Source organism: Lactuca serriola, chromosome 5 (assembly GCF_051521515.1).
Source record: "Lactuca serriola cultivar US96UC23 chromosome 5, Lser_US96UC23_V15, whole genome shotgun sequence".
NCBI classification, from domain to species: Eukaryota; Viridiplantae; Streptophyta; class Magnoliopsida; order Asterales; family Asteraceae; genus Lactuca; species Lactuca serriola.
In genome coordinates this window covers 165,468,404-165,483,148 of record NC_136412.1, presented here as the reverse complement: position 1 = coordinate 165,483,148, position 14,745 = coordinate 165,468,404, and the positions used below count along the sequence as shown (strand labels likewise).

The following is a 14,745-nucleotide window of genomic DNA, read 5'->3' as shown; positions in this document are numbered from 1 at the left end:
AGAGATATTTGGGAGAGATTCCTTATACTTGGAGAGATTTGGGAGAGATTCTCGATAAGAAGAGATAGAGTGAAAACGATTGAGAGCGATTTCGTGTGTGACAAATGTGAGTGTCCGGCTTCGCAATGCAAGGTCCGTAAACCCCGTTAAGCCTTGTTTAAGGATCTTACACACTCCCGATGAGTATGCAACATTGTTTTATCGGTTTGGTTCGTCACTTACCATAGTTTTAGGTTAAGGAGATCTAGATGTACGCACTTTTCGATTTATGATCTCTCATTAGAATAGCGAGTTGTTTAGTAATTACATAACGTAAGCCCTAGTACACAAGGGTTAGTTGAGTTGGCCGGTTTGACTTGTTGACTTTATTTGACTTTGAATTGGCCAGAATTTGACGGTTGTCACAGGCAATACAAGTACAATACAAGAAAACGTATCGTTTTATATAAATGCAACATCTATCTTATTATTATTCGATACCAACATCTTACTCTACGTATAAAGTTTAGTGTATCACCAAGTTATTTTCACCAAATGGAACATACTTTCTGAAAAACTATAATGGGTATAGTTTGCGAGTTATTCATACATTCTTACGTATACATCTTGAAAAACGAAATACTTTCTTCTAAAGTGAAATAAATACTTTCTTATCGTAAATCTATTTATACTAAGTGATGTGAGATATTCAAACTTCAACGTACTTTTATGTATGCATTTCAAGTCCTGTATTATAAGCCATAATCTCTTGGAGGGAGAGCCTGATACTTGTGTATAGATCTATACGGGATTGACAACCCCGCACCTAAAATGTTAGCTACAGTTAGACCGGCAGGTCTGGGGTGACAAATGTCGTAACACTACAACACCTGGAGACTGTTGTTACAGGCAGTCTGTGTCAATAGTACGGTTATAAGACTCGCACGAAAGTATAAAAACAAGCTTGATTTACGAGATTCATACATGCATTCAGTATTTACATTATTTTGAGTACAAAACTTATCTTTATCATTTAAATACGAAAGATACTAATGTTGGAATAGTGTCTAAGGCTACAACTATATTAGGCAAGTATTTGACCCGATTGTGCATGGTCCTTTTGGGTTGCCTTCACCATAGCAACTTGATAGGATGATTTATTAAGAGAGAATAAATATTATTAATATATTATGAGAATAATATAAAGAATAATAATATTGTTATTTGATTAATATAAGTCATAAATTAATTGGTATTAATTTGGTGACTTAAAGAGATTAATTAAATAAGAGGGTATAAACTATCAATTGTTTGATAGTTAAACTTTAGACTGTAAATCCTTATTGGATAAAGGATGGACGAATTCTAGAAGCTAGGGATAGCTTAAAATCGTCCAAGGTTATCTAAGGAAAGGATATGGATTGCTTTAAGAGAAGATTATCCAACTAGGGTTTAAGTTGTAATCCTTAAGGAGTCTACAAGTATAAATAGACCCTATGACAAAGGGAAATCGGCACTTCATTGAGAATAAAGAATCCCTGGCCGAATTTCCTCCCCTCGCCTCTCTCTCAAATCATTCTCCTTGCTATTTGGTGTTTATAAGCCATTAGAAGAGTTACAATTGTGACTCTAGAGCTTCAAGATAACAAGATCAAACAAGAGATTCAAAGGTATGATTCTAGATCTGTTTTGTATTATTCTTAAACCTAATTAGTCATTAGAAGTCATGGATTCAAAGCATGTTTAATTAGAAAACGTAGATCCAAGCATTAGGGTTTTGCATGCGCACATAGGAAAGTTCTTATGGCTAAAACCCATCAACTAACGCCCTCCAACCTTGGGAACTTTTCAAACTATATGTGGAAAATATTGGATTTTCTGAAAGCCACGTTCATCGATTTTCTTCCAAAAAGACATACTTTTTCAGTACAAAACATTTATGAACTCACCAACTTTATTGTTGACATTTTTTCGAAACCACTTGTATTTCTCAGGGAATCAGTAATACATGTAACTACCAGCTTTTGAAGAAGGAACGCTAAAGGCGTTTATTATCAAACATTTTAAATCATCATATTATAATACTCTTTTGGAAACATGTATAATGCAACAATGTATGTTTTTATTATATATATGATGGTTGTATTACTTTCTTTACAATATTCAATTGTTATGGTACTACGTGAAGTCATCCACCCCCGAATGTTTCCGCCATTCTGGTTTGGGGGTGTGACAAAGACTGAAACGCCCTTACTCTTGATCTCGGGAACCCATAAATAGATATTTTAAGAACGGGGTGTTAAATTAGTTGGATCCACAACACTTTCCATGTTTCGCAGTTGCGGAAGTACATTATGGATCTGGAGGCAGTGGTGTCGTTGGATGATATTCAGGTCGATGAGCGCCTGAATTACGTGGAGAGGCCTGTGACCATACTGGAGAGGAAGATGAAAGTTCTGCGGAACAAGGAGATACCTTTGGTGAAGGTACAATGGAAGCATCGGAGGGGGTCCGAGTGGATGTGGGAGCCATAGGAAGATATGCGGGAGCAGTATCCGGAGTTGTTCGCCGCGACAGACTTCAATGACGAAGTCTAGTTAAAGTGGGGGAGAATTATAACGCCCTGATTCTCAGGTATTGATTTTATATAATATTTTTCTTGATTTCAAGGTCTACTCGATGAGTTAGTTGCCTTACTCGTCGAGTAGTAGTGGGTTGGTCCACGTGTTTTAGCGACCTACTCGCCGAGTCCAAGAAGGGACTCGACGAGTAGGAGCTGGCAGATGAAACCCTAAATTCTAGGGTATTGCACCCTATTTAAAGGATCATTAGCCCCCCCCCCCAGCCTCCCCTTTACAGCTCCTTGACACTCTTAAACCCTAAATCGCGTGTGTGTGTTCTTTGGTGTGTTAAAGCTTGGAAGAGGGATCTTGGTGAGGGAACATGTGACAACCCGATATTTCGAGACAATATGATGGATCACAAGTCAAATTTAGGTCAAAATTTAACTTTCCTAAAATCTTATTTGGGTTAAATAAAGTAGGAGGAATCGTATCAAAGTTTTCGTACATATAAAGAACCCTAGAATCCAAGTTATAACGAAGAAGTTATGACCAACCGAAGATTCTCGGCAAAACCGGCAACACTGATAGACGTAAAACGCGAAGTTTCAATACAATAATTTTTAGCTTTAGGTATCTAAATGAAAGTCTTAGATATCATTAAACCGTAAACGTACATGAAAAGAATGCCCAAATCTAGCCTCATATGAGGAAGTTATGATTTTTTGAAGTTTCAGACATAGCAGTAGACAGCTAAAAACTCGAAATCCAGATCGAATGGCTTTTTACCAACATGACCTAAACGAGAATCGAAGATCTCATCAATGGTATTACAACGGCAAAAAGTCTAGCGAAAACAGATATCGGATGAAGGAGTTATGGAATTTTAGCGGACTTTTCCTGCCCCGGCCTATTAAAAATATAACATTAAAAATAAAGTCGAAATCAGCCGACGGAGTCTAAATGAAAGCTGTAGATCGTAGTCTCACCTACGCGTGGATATAAAGAACGTCGAAAACAGAGTTCGTATGAGGAAGATATGAATATTTGAAGTTTACTAAATAATTAAAATATAAATTTAATTTAAAATCCGGTATTATCCGAAGGAGTCATCAGACCAATCCTAGCTACGCCCAGCGTACTCGGATGCTAGGCTCCGGCTCGTCCACGTCGCTCCGATGCTTCGACCGAGGATGCGGTCATGCATGACGCATGAGTACGCCCCGCGTACTCTCGTACGCCCAACGTACCGAGGTCCTCCAGCCACTATAAATAGAATGCGAGGGTGCCGACAATTTTGGCTCAATTCTTCTCTTTCTCGCGCCGAAGCTCTGCGTTTAAACCCTCGGAGACATCCCGAAGTCCCGTTTTTCATATCCAAGTTGGGAAGGAAGTTTTACGCTCCCGAGATTCCCGAGAATCCCGAGAAATCCACTTGCTTGAGTAGAAGTTCTGCTCGGTTTTCGTCTCGTTTTCTTCAATCTATCAAGTGAGTTCATACCCCTATAATCTACACTTTTAAATGTTTTATAAATGATTTTATATGCTTTTAAGGGGGGGAATACAAGTAAAACACACGATTATTATCGTGTGTTATATAAAGTTTCATTATACACTTTTTATTAATGGAATCATATGTGACTTATAACTATTATAGGGAAACTTTCGTATGCAAAATATATCACGATAACATCATATCTTTTGAAATGAAAAATGTTGTTATATGTGTATAAATCAAACACTCTGCTTATACTGTATGTATATGTGTCCATCTTAGGCACTACAAAAAAAATTATACTTTTCATAACAAGTGAGCGTTTCACTAGGGATTACTATACAAACGAGACACACTTTTAGAAAACTATAATAGGTATAGTTTTACGAGAACATCACGAACTTTTACAGAATAGAAATACTATTTCAAGGAGATAAATTCATATACAAGAACAAACGAACATTTGCATATGTACTTCCAATAGTTTTCTCAAACTTTTTTACATGTTAAAACACTTTTAGAAACTGTCTTACAAACTGTAGGTTTCCTTTTTGAATCTGTTATAGTTGTGCTTCAAACAAAGGTTTTCTCACACTTAAACTGTCTTGTCAAACGGTTTTCGAATCGATTTATAAACTGACATCAAGTCATAAATTCTTATTTATTAAACTTTTCAAAGGTTTTACAAAACTTCTTTTATACTTTTATATTGTTAAATGCTTGCCTATATTTGTATAGTTAAATAAGAAAGGTTTAAAAGACTTAGAACAGTTAGCTCGCCTTATTTCTTTTTCTGTTCTCATTGGGATGTGGCCTTAGGGTATCAGTTATTCGTCCGAATGTCGTCTAAATATTAGTTATATATATCATGTATACCTATATAGACATAAATGTTCCATCAGTTAATTCAGTTCCGATGCTCTTGGGTAGCAAGGGTGTATAAACCTACTTGGACACTCATCAATTACATTCTAGTAAACTATTATAGGAATAGTTTAGGGGATACAAAACATTATCCCTATTACAAGAAATTACACCAGAGTTAGTTCATTCATGAGTCTAAACTACATGCTATATGAAGGGATACTCTTACAGAGATTCCTCTTACATGGATACACTTATATGGATACTCTTACAGAGATTCCTCTTACATGGATACACTTATAGGGATACTTTTACATAGATACTATATGATGAGATACTATAAGGGACTAACCATTCCTACACCCGGCTATTAGCAACAGAGGTAAATGCACATCTACAAATGTCTACGGTTGATACCATTACAGGTATACTTAAGGGACTAACTATTCCTACACCCGGCTGTTAGCAACAGAGGTAAATGCACATCTACGGATGTCTACGGTTGATCCGTTTAGGGCAAGTTTCCACGTCGTGTGTATCTTAGTACCAAAGGATACAACATAAGTTATTATATTATTACTTTTATAGTTTTATAGTAATAATTAAACAAGGAAAAACCATCACATTTTCAAGTGATGCGTACTTTCAAAACAGTCAGGTCTTGGTTAAGACTACTTTCAAAACATTCGGGTCTTGGTAGAAGACTACTTTTTATACTAGTAGGAAATATGGGATTTTCTAGGGTTTTCATACTTATACTAAATGTTTCATAAAACATTCACCAGTCTTTCATAACAACTTTTCAAAGCAATAACATCAAAATACTTATGAATTCACCAGCTTTATTGCTGATACTCGCTTTGAAAATAACTTGTATTCTCAGGTTACAAATAGACAGGTACCGATGCAAGGTTTAGAGAAGACGGAGCAGTCAAGACTCGTCTTTTAATTTGAGTATTCATTATGTTGTTTTATACTATGAAAGAACACACTTTTAAGCAGAATTATTCTATTAATGAAATGGATGATGTTGTTGCTTGTTTACTACTTTACATTGTTGTGATACATACATGATGTCCTCCGCCCCAAAACGTTTCCGCCGTTCTCGGTTTTGGGGTGTGACAGAACACTTGGGGAAAACAAGTAAATTGAAGCAAGGAACTAGTGGGAAGCAAAGATCTACTTTAGTTGGCACTCTCTTGAAGGTATTAGGTTGTTTCCTTGGCTTATTTCATCTTTAATCTCTTTTGGGTAGGTTTTAGAAAAGGTTTCTTGTGTTTGAGCCAAGATATGAAGTTGCAACTTCAGATCTGGACTCCCTTTGGCCTCTAGGTCCATAAAGTTATCCACTTTGTCAAGTGTGAGACTTCTTTAAAATCTTGGTGTTGTCATTTTAAGACTTTAGAGCTTTGCATGCACGTAAAGTTTGCAACTTTACGTGATAAACATGCCTTGGGAAGCTGGATCTATAATTTGGAGCCTTAGCATGGCTTAAAAAGCCTCTGTATGGATGAAGGACTGAAGGGAATTGGCGAGTCGCAAGGTCGACTCGGCGAGTCCAATGAAGGTTGTCGTGGGCTCGGCGAGTCAGTTGAGTGACTCGGCGAGTCGGCTAGGGTTTTCCCAACCTTTGGACACGTATGCACGCGACGAGTTGTAAAGGGAAAACTCGGCGAGTTGGCCAAGGAGTTACGGCTACTGACACTAGGAACTCGACGAGTCACTCAAGTGACTCGGCGAGTTGACGAGTCATGCCAGGAACTCGGCGAGTAGCTGAGGGTACTAGACGAGTTGAGGTCAACATGGACTGTTGACCTTGATAGTTGACTTTGACTTTGACCAAGGGTTGACTATTGGATTTCTGGGGTATTTTGGGAAACTATGAGCATGGTGGGGACATTTAGTCAAGAAGGTCATGATGGGTGTTAACTTATTATTTATGGTGTGATAGTGTAGGATTCCGGGGAGACAGCAGTCAGAGATTTGCAGTACTTCAGCACTACTTGCGAGGTGAGTTATCCTCACTATATCAATAGGGTCTAAGGCACCAAGGTCGGCCCTTTATGGATTGTATTCGGTTATGGCATGATATGTTTATTGATTACATCCTGGTAGTTAGGGTGGTGATATGCTTATGTGTAGCGACCTGGTTAGGTCAGTGTCCTGATTATAGGATGATACTATGTTAGTGACCAGTTAGGTCTGTATCCTGGTTATTGGGATGTTGCTATGATTAGTTCTCTGTTAGATTGGTTTGAATGTTATATGATATGAGCTAGTGTATGATATTTATGTGCACATGTTTGTTTGATTGGGGTTGGGTTGAGGCGGTCTTGCTTTGTGCTGAAGGTCAACATACCCAGTGAACGGTCCGGATAGGTTGTAGGCCCTGCGAGGCGGTCCAGTTATGGCGAAGGCTCGAGAGCAGTCCAGATAGGCTGTAGGCCCTGCGAGGTGGTCCAGTCAGGCTGAAGGCTCATTATGGATGCTGATTTGTATTTGTGGATGTGATATGATTATGGTTATATGAGATTTGTATTTTGGGGGAACTCACTAAGCTTCCGGGCTTACAGTTTCAGTTTATTTGTGACAACCCGAACCTTTTTCTGTTTCCGTTATCTAAATTCCGTTAATAAAATTTGAATTTTATTAAGTTTCCGTCAAAACTTCATGGTTTAGGAAATCATCTAGTTTATATAATTAAATTTATATAAGCGAGTCGGAACCAAATCACGCGAAAACCCAAAGTCCTTGAAAAACAAACCCGTTTTCGGCCTAAGTGAATGTACGGCCACACACCTGGGTATGGCCGCACACTCATGTACGGTTGGTACCAGGTGGACCCCACCACCGACCATACCCCCAACCTATAAATACGGGACCCCCACCCTCATTTGAACACTCTTGACCGAAAACTCTCTCATTCTCTCTCTAGAACCACTGACCGTACACCCCAAAAACACCTTTATTCTTCCGTAAAACATCGAAAAACACCATTGGGGATTCATTTAAGAGCATCTAGGACACGTATTCATCGATTCCAGCACTCTTGTTCTTGAGTGTACGGTCGTACACCTTCAAGCTAGTTGACCGTACACTCATCCACGACCGTATACCTTCAAAGGTCGTACACCCTTCAAGGCAGTATACGACCGTACACGGTTCACAGCCGTACACTCCCTTTCACGACCGTACACACTCCTTAAGTGGTACATTAGGCTGAAAACCTGCTTTCCTCGATTCAATCAAGTCCCGGTAACATTCCTTAACCCAAAGCAAATGTTTTTCCAACACTTTATTTAATGAAATCGCTAATTTAGATACATATATGTATTTAATTGTTATTAGGATTCCGTTAAGTGCCACGTGCAACAACTCGGGGGTCTTCATTTCCAGTTCATTGACTCGACGCTTGCACACAACTAACGGTGAGTTCATACCCCTATATTTTTCCGAGTTTTTAATGTTATTAGGGGGGAATACAAGTAAAAGCACAAGTAATCTTGTGTTTAAAAATATAATTTGGTTTATTATATTTTCCTATAATTAGTATACATTGATCATAAAACTTACTAAACATGATGAACAAAGTTGCTACTAGATTTGCGGACAGCTTTATAAACATGTTAAGATATAAACGTTGCAAATACAGTTTTCAGAACAAAGGAAACAAACTTATGAATTATAATGTAAAAGATGTTATTTTAAAAGAATTCATGTTAATAACAAACAGGGTTTTCTTAGTATTATTTGTGGATTCGTTGAGAGAACTACAGTTTGAGACGCCTTGTAACCAGAGTCTCCTGAAGGGAGAGCGTGAGTTTGTGTATAGATCTATACGGGACTGACAATCCCGCACCCTAACTATCAGCTACAGTCAACCGGGGGTGACAAACGTATGTTCAGTTTTCGACGTCCGAAGTACATCGTTTTGTTATTCGTCCATCAGTATGGTTATAAGAATCCACAGGTGAAACAACGACTCGTTCACGTAATAATATACCTAACAAACAGTCAACAGGGTTAGTAACTATGTGATGACTTAGTATGTACATTAGGGTAATATGAAATTAACATCCGACTAGCAGTGGGATGTGTGATCTCCGCCTCATTTCCTATTCCTTGTTTGGTTATGGGCTTAGGGCAGAATCACACAATCGACTGTTTGTTCGATCTAGATTTCTATAACTTATATGTACTAAGTGATCACAGGAGGGTATTAACAACACTTTTAGGATACAGGACCCCATGTTTTCAACTAGTTTTATTTATGTAATAAGACTACTATACATTGCAGGTGGTAGCCAGGGTTTTTAAAATATAATGATGCTTAAACAACATAAGTATGGTAGATACTTGTACTCTATGGTTTGGAACAGATAATTCAACAACTTATACATAGGGAAAATATAGGATTTTCTAGGGTAAACTTCAGTATCTTTTTAAACAGCCGATTTATTATTCAACTAACGAATATTCATTATTAATTCCATGACTCCTTAGTTTATGCATCCAGGTTACGTATGAAGAATATTCGATAGACTGCGGAATGTGTGTTTTTCGCCTCATTCCCTGTTCCTTGTTTGGTTGTGGGTTTAGGACAGATCCACACAATTAACTGTCTATCCGATATTGGTTTATACGTAACTAGTATGAACTAAGTTGTCATAGAAGGAATGGGTTAATCATGCTTTTCATAAGAAAATATTAGATTTTCTTGAGGACTAATACAATTAAATTTGTAAGTACCTAGTGAATACTTCAGGATTATGTACATGAGGATCCGATAACCAGTGGAAAGTGTGGCCTCCGCTTCATTTCCTGTTCCTTGTTTGGTTGTGGGCTTGGGGCAGAACCACACAATCAATTGTTTGTCCGATTTGGATTGTATATGATTTGTATACACTAAGTACTCGCAGGAAGAACTAGCAAGAATCATTTTTACTTAACTCTCATCATATCAGAAAATATAAGGTTTTCTGGATAAACATAATGTACTTTTCGAAAGAACAAAGAACAGTTTTCCAAAAACAAACGCTTATGAACTCACCAGCTTTATGCTGATACTCTTTCAAAACATACTTGTATTCTCATGGCACTAGTAGACAGGTATATGCACAGGGTTCAAGAAGATGGAGCATAGTAGCTTCGAGTCTTTACTTGTTATTTAGTTTTGGAGTCAATCGTGTATGATTCAAATATAATGTAAACATTATACTTTTAATACAATGGTTGTTGTTGCTTTGATTACTATGATTCAATTTTTGTGATACTATACATGACGTCCTCCACCCCCGAACGTTTCCGCCTTTTCGGTTTGGGGGTGTGACATTATTGTTTCAAGTACATCAGGGGATCGCAGTAAGGCGAAGGCATGATCATACAACTCCTCATGATTTGTTTATGTTTCTGGGAAAACTCTGATAATATACATTTTGAAAACAAAGTTGTAATGATTTTAATGGTTTGACGTGCTTTAAAAGTTCAAATTTGTCTTGAAATTTTTGGTTCTTACACTCCCACTATCCCCTTGGCATATGAGTTCTCTCTCACGAAAGAATCATCTCCTCGCGACGAAGACAACATTGTCACTCGGTCTATAGAAGAGATACCCAAAGGACTTCTGCGGGTAGCCGATGAAAATACATCGCTCACTTCGAGGTACGAGCTTGTCGTGAGTCTCGCGTCTCAAGAAAGTCTCGCAACCCCAAACCTTGAAGTGGTCTAATGTGGGAACCTTCCTAGTTCACATCTCGTGAGGTGTTTTAGAAACCTTTTTGGTAAGGACTAGATTAAGGATATGGGCGGCAATCTCTAAGGCATACCCCCGGAATGAGATAGGTAAAGAAGCTCGACTCATTTCCTCCTTAATGCGATCCACCTCCACGTGTTGTTCAACTATTTTCTGCCCATAATCGCAAAATATTGTGTGTAAGTCACTGAAATTGATCCTGTCTCGAGAATTTATCGAAATCGGATCTGGTGAGGGCGGTGGGGTAGACATCTCGTGAATCTCGTGAAAATGATTGTTGTCTCATTGTCGGTAAATGGTTGGCCGAAAAAAGGTATAAAGTTTTAGGGTTGATTTATTAAACCATCATTTTTATAAACATTGGGTCCATAGTAACCCTTAGGACTCAAGCAAATGATTCAACTCGACTCGGTGACGTGTATGACGAGTTAACTCAAAGTTAACTCATTAGATAACTTGGACTATGACTTGGCTTCGAAACCTCTTGAAACAAGTCAATTGACCATTTTAGCCGGTAAAACTATACTTCGTACCCCTTAAATGCAAAAAAATTAAATAAAAAATGAAAGGAACCATTTAAACCAAAAAGTAAAACTTCATAGGGCTACATGATGTTACATTAAACCAAACAATATAAATACATTGCTAGTTCTTATATTTAACTCAAATAATCTATTTGCGTGTAACTGAAGATATAAAAATATAATAAAGTTTTTATGTGATTATATGTAGATATAAACTTTTGTAAACCTTAAATTTTAATGAATGAATAATTCCAACTTTCCCAGGTGTTGGTAGGTCGAAATGAACATATAGGGACAGGGTAGTTTGCAAGACATGCTATCTAACCCTTCTACTTCAAGTGCTTTCTTTAAAAACCCTTCTTTGCTTTCTTCATGTTCATTCAAACCCTCTGTTTGATAGAAAAGCATGACTTTTAGATACACAGATGTTTTCTCTCTTCTAGTTGCCATTTTAGCAACAACACATTTCCTATCATCAAACCTAGAATTTGTCAAGTTCTACATTGAGGAATTTAAGGTTATCTCGAATTTGCCAGTGTCAATCATCGCAAACCAATATAACACTCGGTTAGATGGTCATCACCACCACCATCATGAAAAAAAGGCCAAAGTAGTCGACATATGTGATGATTTCCCTCGTGATTCAGTACCTCAAGATACCAACACCACAACGACATTTTGTGTTGATCGTAATGGATGCTGTAATTTTACAACTATACAGTCTGCCATTGATGCAACTATAACTGCTAACCCTAAGAGAACTCTAATATGGATCAATAACGGCATTTACTTGTAAGTCGCTACAGGTTATAATCTAGTTGTCCAATAGTCTTCTCCTCTCTCTCTATTTTTTTTTCTTTTTTTTTCAACAAATACCAATATGAAATATGTAAAGATGCAAAATACCAATAAGTATAACCTTGATGACGATATTAATACATTTAATTATTTAATATGTCGAATTTAAGTGAAAAGGTAATAATCCCCAAGACAAAACCAAATATAACACTGCAAGGGCAAGGATATACTTCAACCGCGATTGTTTGGAATGACACTGCAAATTCCTCGCATGGCACGTTCTACTGTGCCTCCGTGCAAGTGTTTGCTGCAAATTTCGTAGCTAAGAACATTAGCTTCATGGTAAGCATGCATGGCTAGCTGTAACAATCATAGATCTTTAAATCAACATAATGAAATTAATTAGATTTTCCATAAAAAAAAGTTTAGTTTATGAAATGTTATCAATGCTAGAATGTGGCTCCGATACCTAAGCCGGGAGATGTTGGAGCACAAGCTGTGGCGATTAGAGTAAATGGAGATCAAGCTTCTTTTTGGGGGTGTGGATTTTTTGGAGCTCAGGATACACTTCATGATGATAGAGGTCGACATTACTTCAAAGAATGTTATATTCAAGGTTCAATTGACTTCATTTTCGGCAATGCAAAATCACTCTATGAGGTACAAATTCAAAAAAAAAAAAAAATTAATAAAATAAAAATTATATAGAATCTTATGAGATGTTAACATATAGACATTATTTAATTCTTATATTTTCGAAAATAGAAAAGACATTGTTTATTGTTATAAGAAAGGTGCCTAAAAACGAACTAGACGTTAATGCATGATCATTTATTTCTTATATAAAAAATGCTTATGCAATTTTGTATTTTATTTCTACTTCAATTTATAATGAATATATTTTAGGGAATTGTTGATACTTTTTATGAATATAATTGTATATTTTGGCAATATATTTTAACATGTATATATAGATACATTTAAAATATTTTATATATCCTTTTCATTAAAGAATGAATTTTAAAGTTATAATAATAAATTATTTAACAAATATTAATATCTTTAATATTGCGTTGATATACACCTTAACAATGGCGGATCCACACTATCCAAGTGGAGTGTATGTCATTTGACTATGATATGTATCAAAATTTCATATGTAATATATTTATGATGTATTTGGAACACAATAGATATAAACATTACTCTAACCAAAATTTAGATTAACTTATATAGATAATGGTAAATAATTGCATAACATAAAAAATAGTTTGCATAAATGATTGAATGTATTTTAGTCATCATCAAAAATTTTACCACATTAAGTGTTTAAAGTATTAAACTTTTTTCACCCATTATATCAAATTTATCAATGTCTTATATAATAGTAATAATATTGACATAAGTATCTCATGAACTACTAAATCAATCCTGTACTCCTTTTTAGTTCATATTTCTGCCTTCCACACACATCACATCAGAATATAGCCACATGCAATTGTATATGATCAAAAACCCCATTAATTAGGGTCATTTGTGTAATAATTGTGAAATGATCTATATATATATATATATATATATATATATATATATATATATATATATATATATATATATATATATATATATATATATATATAGGATTGTCAATTGATCTCCATGGCACCACCAGTAGCAGTGGGACAAAAGAATATAAATGGAGCAGTTACAGCGCATGGAAGAGCTTCCGCAGACGAGGACAGTGGATTTGCGTTTGTGAGATGCAACCTCGGTGGTACAGGAAGGATATGGTTAGGTCGAGCTTGGAGACCCTTCTCTAAAGTTATCTTTGCTTACACATTTATGTCGGACATAGTTGCCCCTGAGGGGTGGAATGACTTTAATGACCCCTCTAGAGACCAGTAAGCATGCACTACTACTTTTATTTTATACTATGAGTTATAACCTTAAATTTTACTTTAACCAATATATAGTTAAATAAAATCATTGAACGAGATGAAATGATTAACTCACATTCAATGAATTAAAAAAAACAAAACTTTTTATACATAAATGATTATAAATGATCTTTTAAAAAAATATATGTTTCATTAAACTTTTTATAGGATTCATTATTATAAAAAAAAATGATTAAATTGTATGAAAAATGGAATAATAACATGACAATCTATTAAAATTTTATAAAGTTTAATGTATTTGTGAGTTTTTTAATGAATAAATGTTTTTGATCGTAGGAGTATATTCTATGGAGAGTATATGTGCATGGGTGGAGGAGCAAATACTTCAATGAGAGTTCCATATGCACAAAAGCTAAATGACACTCAAGCCTCACTCTTTCTTAATGCCTCTTTTATTAATGGTGACCAATGGTTGCAGTTACAAGTGTAAGGATATTCCTCTATATAATTAATTTATTGATAAAAAAAAATCTTTTTTCTTTTTGTGCTCCATCAAAAAAATGTTATATTTGTTTGGACACATTTTTAAAACATGCTTTATATTTTCACCCTTGTTTACATTAAATTAGCAACTTTGATTGGTGTACATATATAAGGATTTTTTTTTTCATGTTTTGTCTTTGTTAGGATGATTTTTTTTGTTACATTTGACTTGTATTTTGATTAAATTATGTCTGTCAAGTCAAATATTGCTTTTGTTTACGAAGACAACAATTTCTATCGGATTCCTTTAGAAAACAAAAAATAAGGAACACTATCAAATAGAGCGACAACCAACCATCCTCGAATATTCATTGGGCAACTGGAACGAAGT

The 14,745-nt window shown here is 35.9% G+C and overlaps 1 protein-coding gene across 1 annotated transcript; it reads left to right on the top strand.

Moving 5' to 3' along the window:
• The first annotated feature begins 11,568 nt into the window (after positions 1-11,568).
• On the top strand, positions 11,569-14,514 carry LOC145053224 (putative pectinesterase 8). Its single transcript, XM_079001223.1, has 5 exons — positions 11,569-11,967; positions 12,144-12,315; positions 12,427-12,633; positions 13,615-13,874; positions 14,208-14,514. The coding sequence occupies exons 1-5, from the start codon at positions 11,582-11,584 to the stop codon at positions 14,359-14,361; spliced, it is 1,179 nt and encodes a 392-aa protein (XP_078857349.1). The 5' UTR covers positions 11,569-11,581; the 3' UTR covers positions 14,362-14,514.
• Positions 14,515-14,745: the final 231 nt, after the last annotated feature.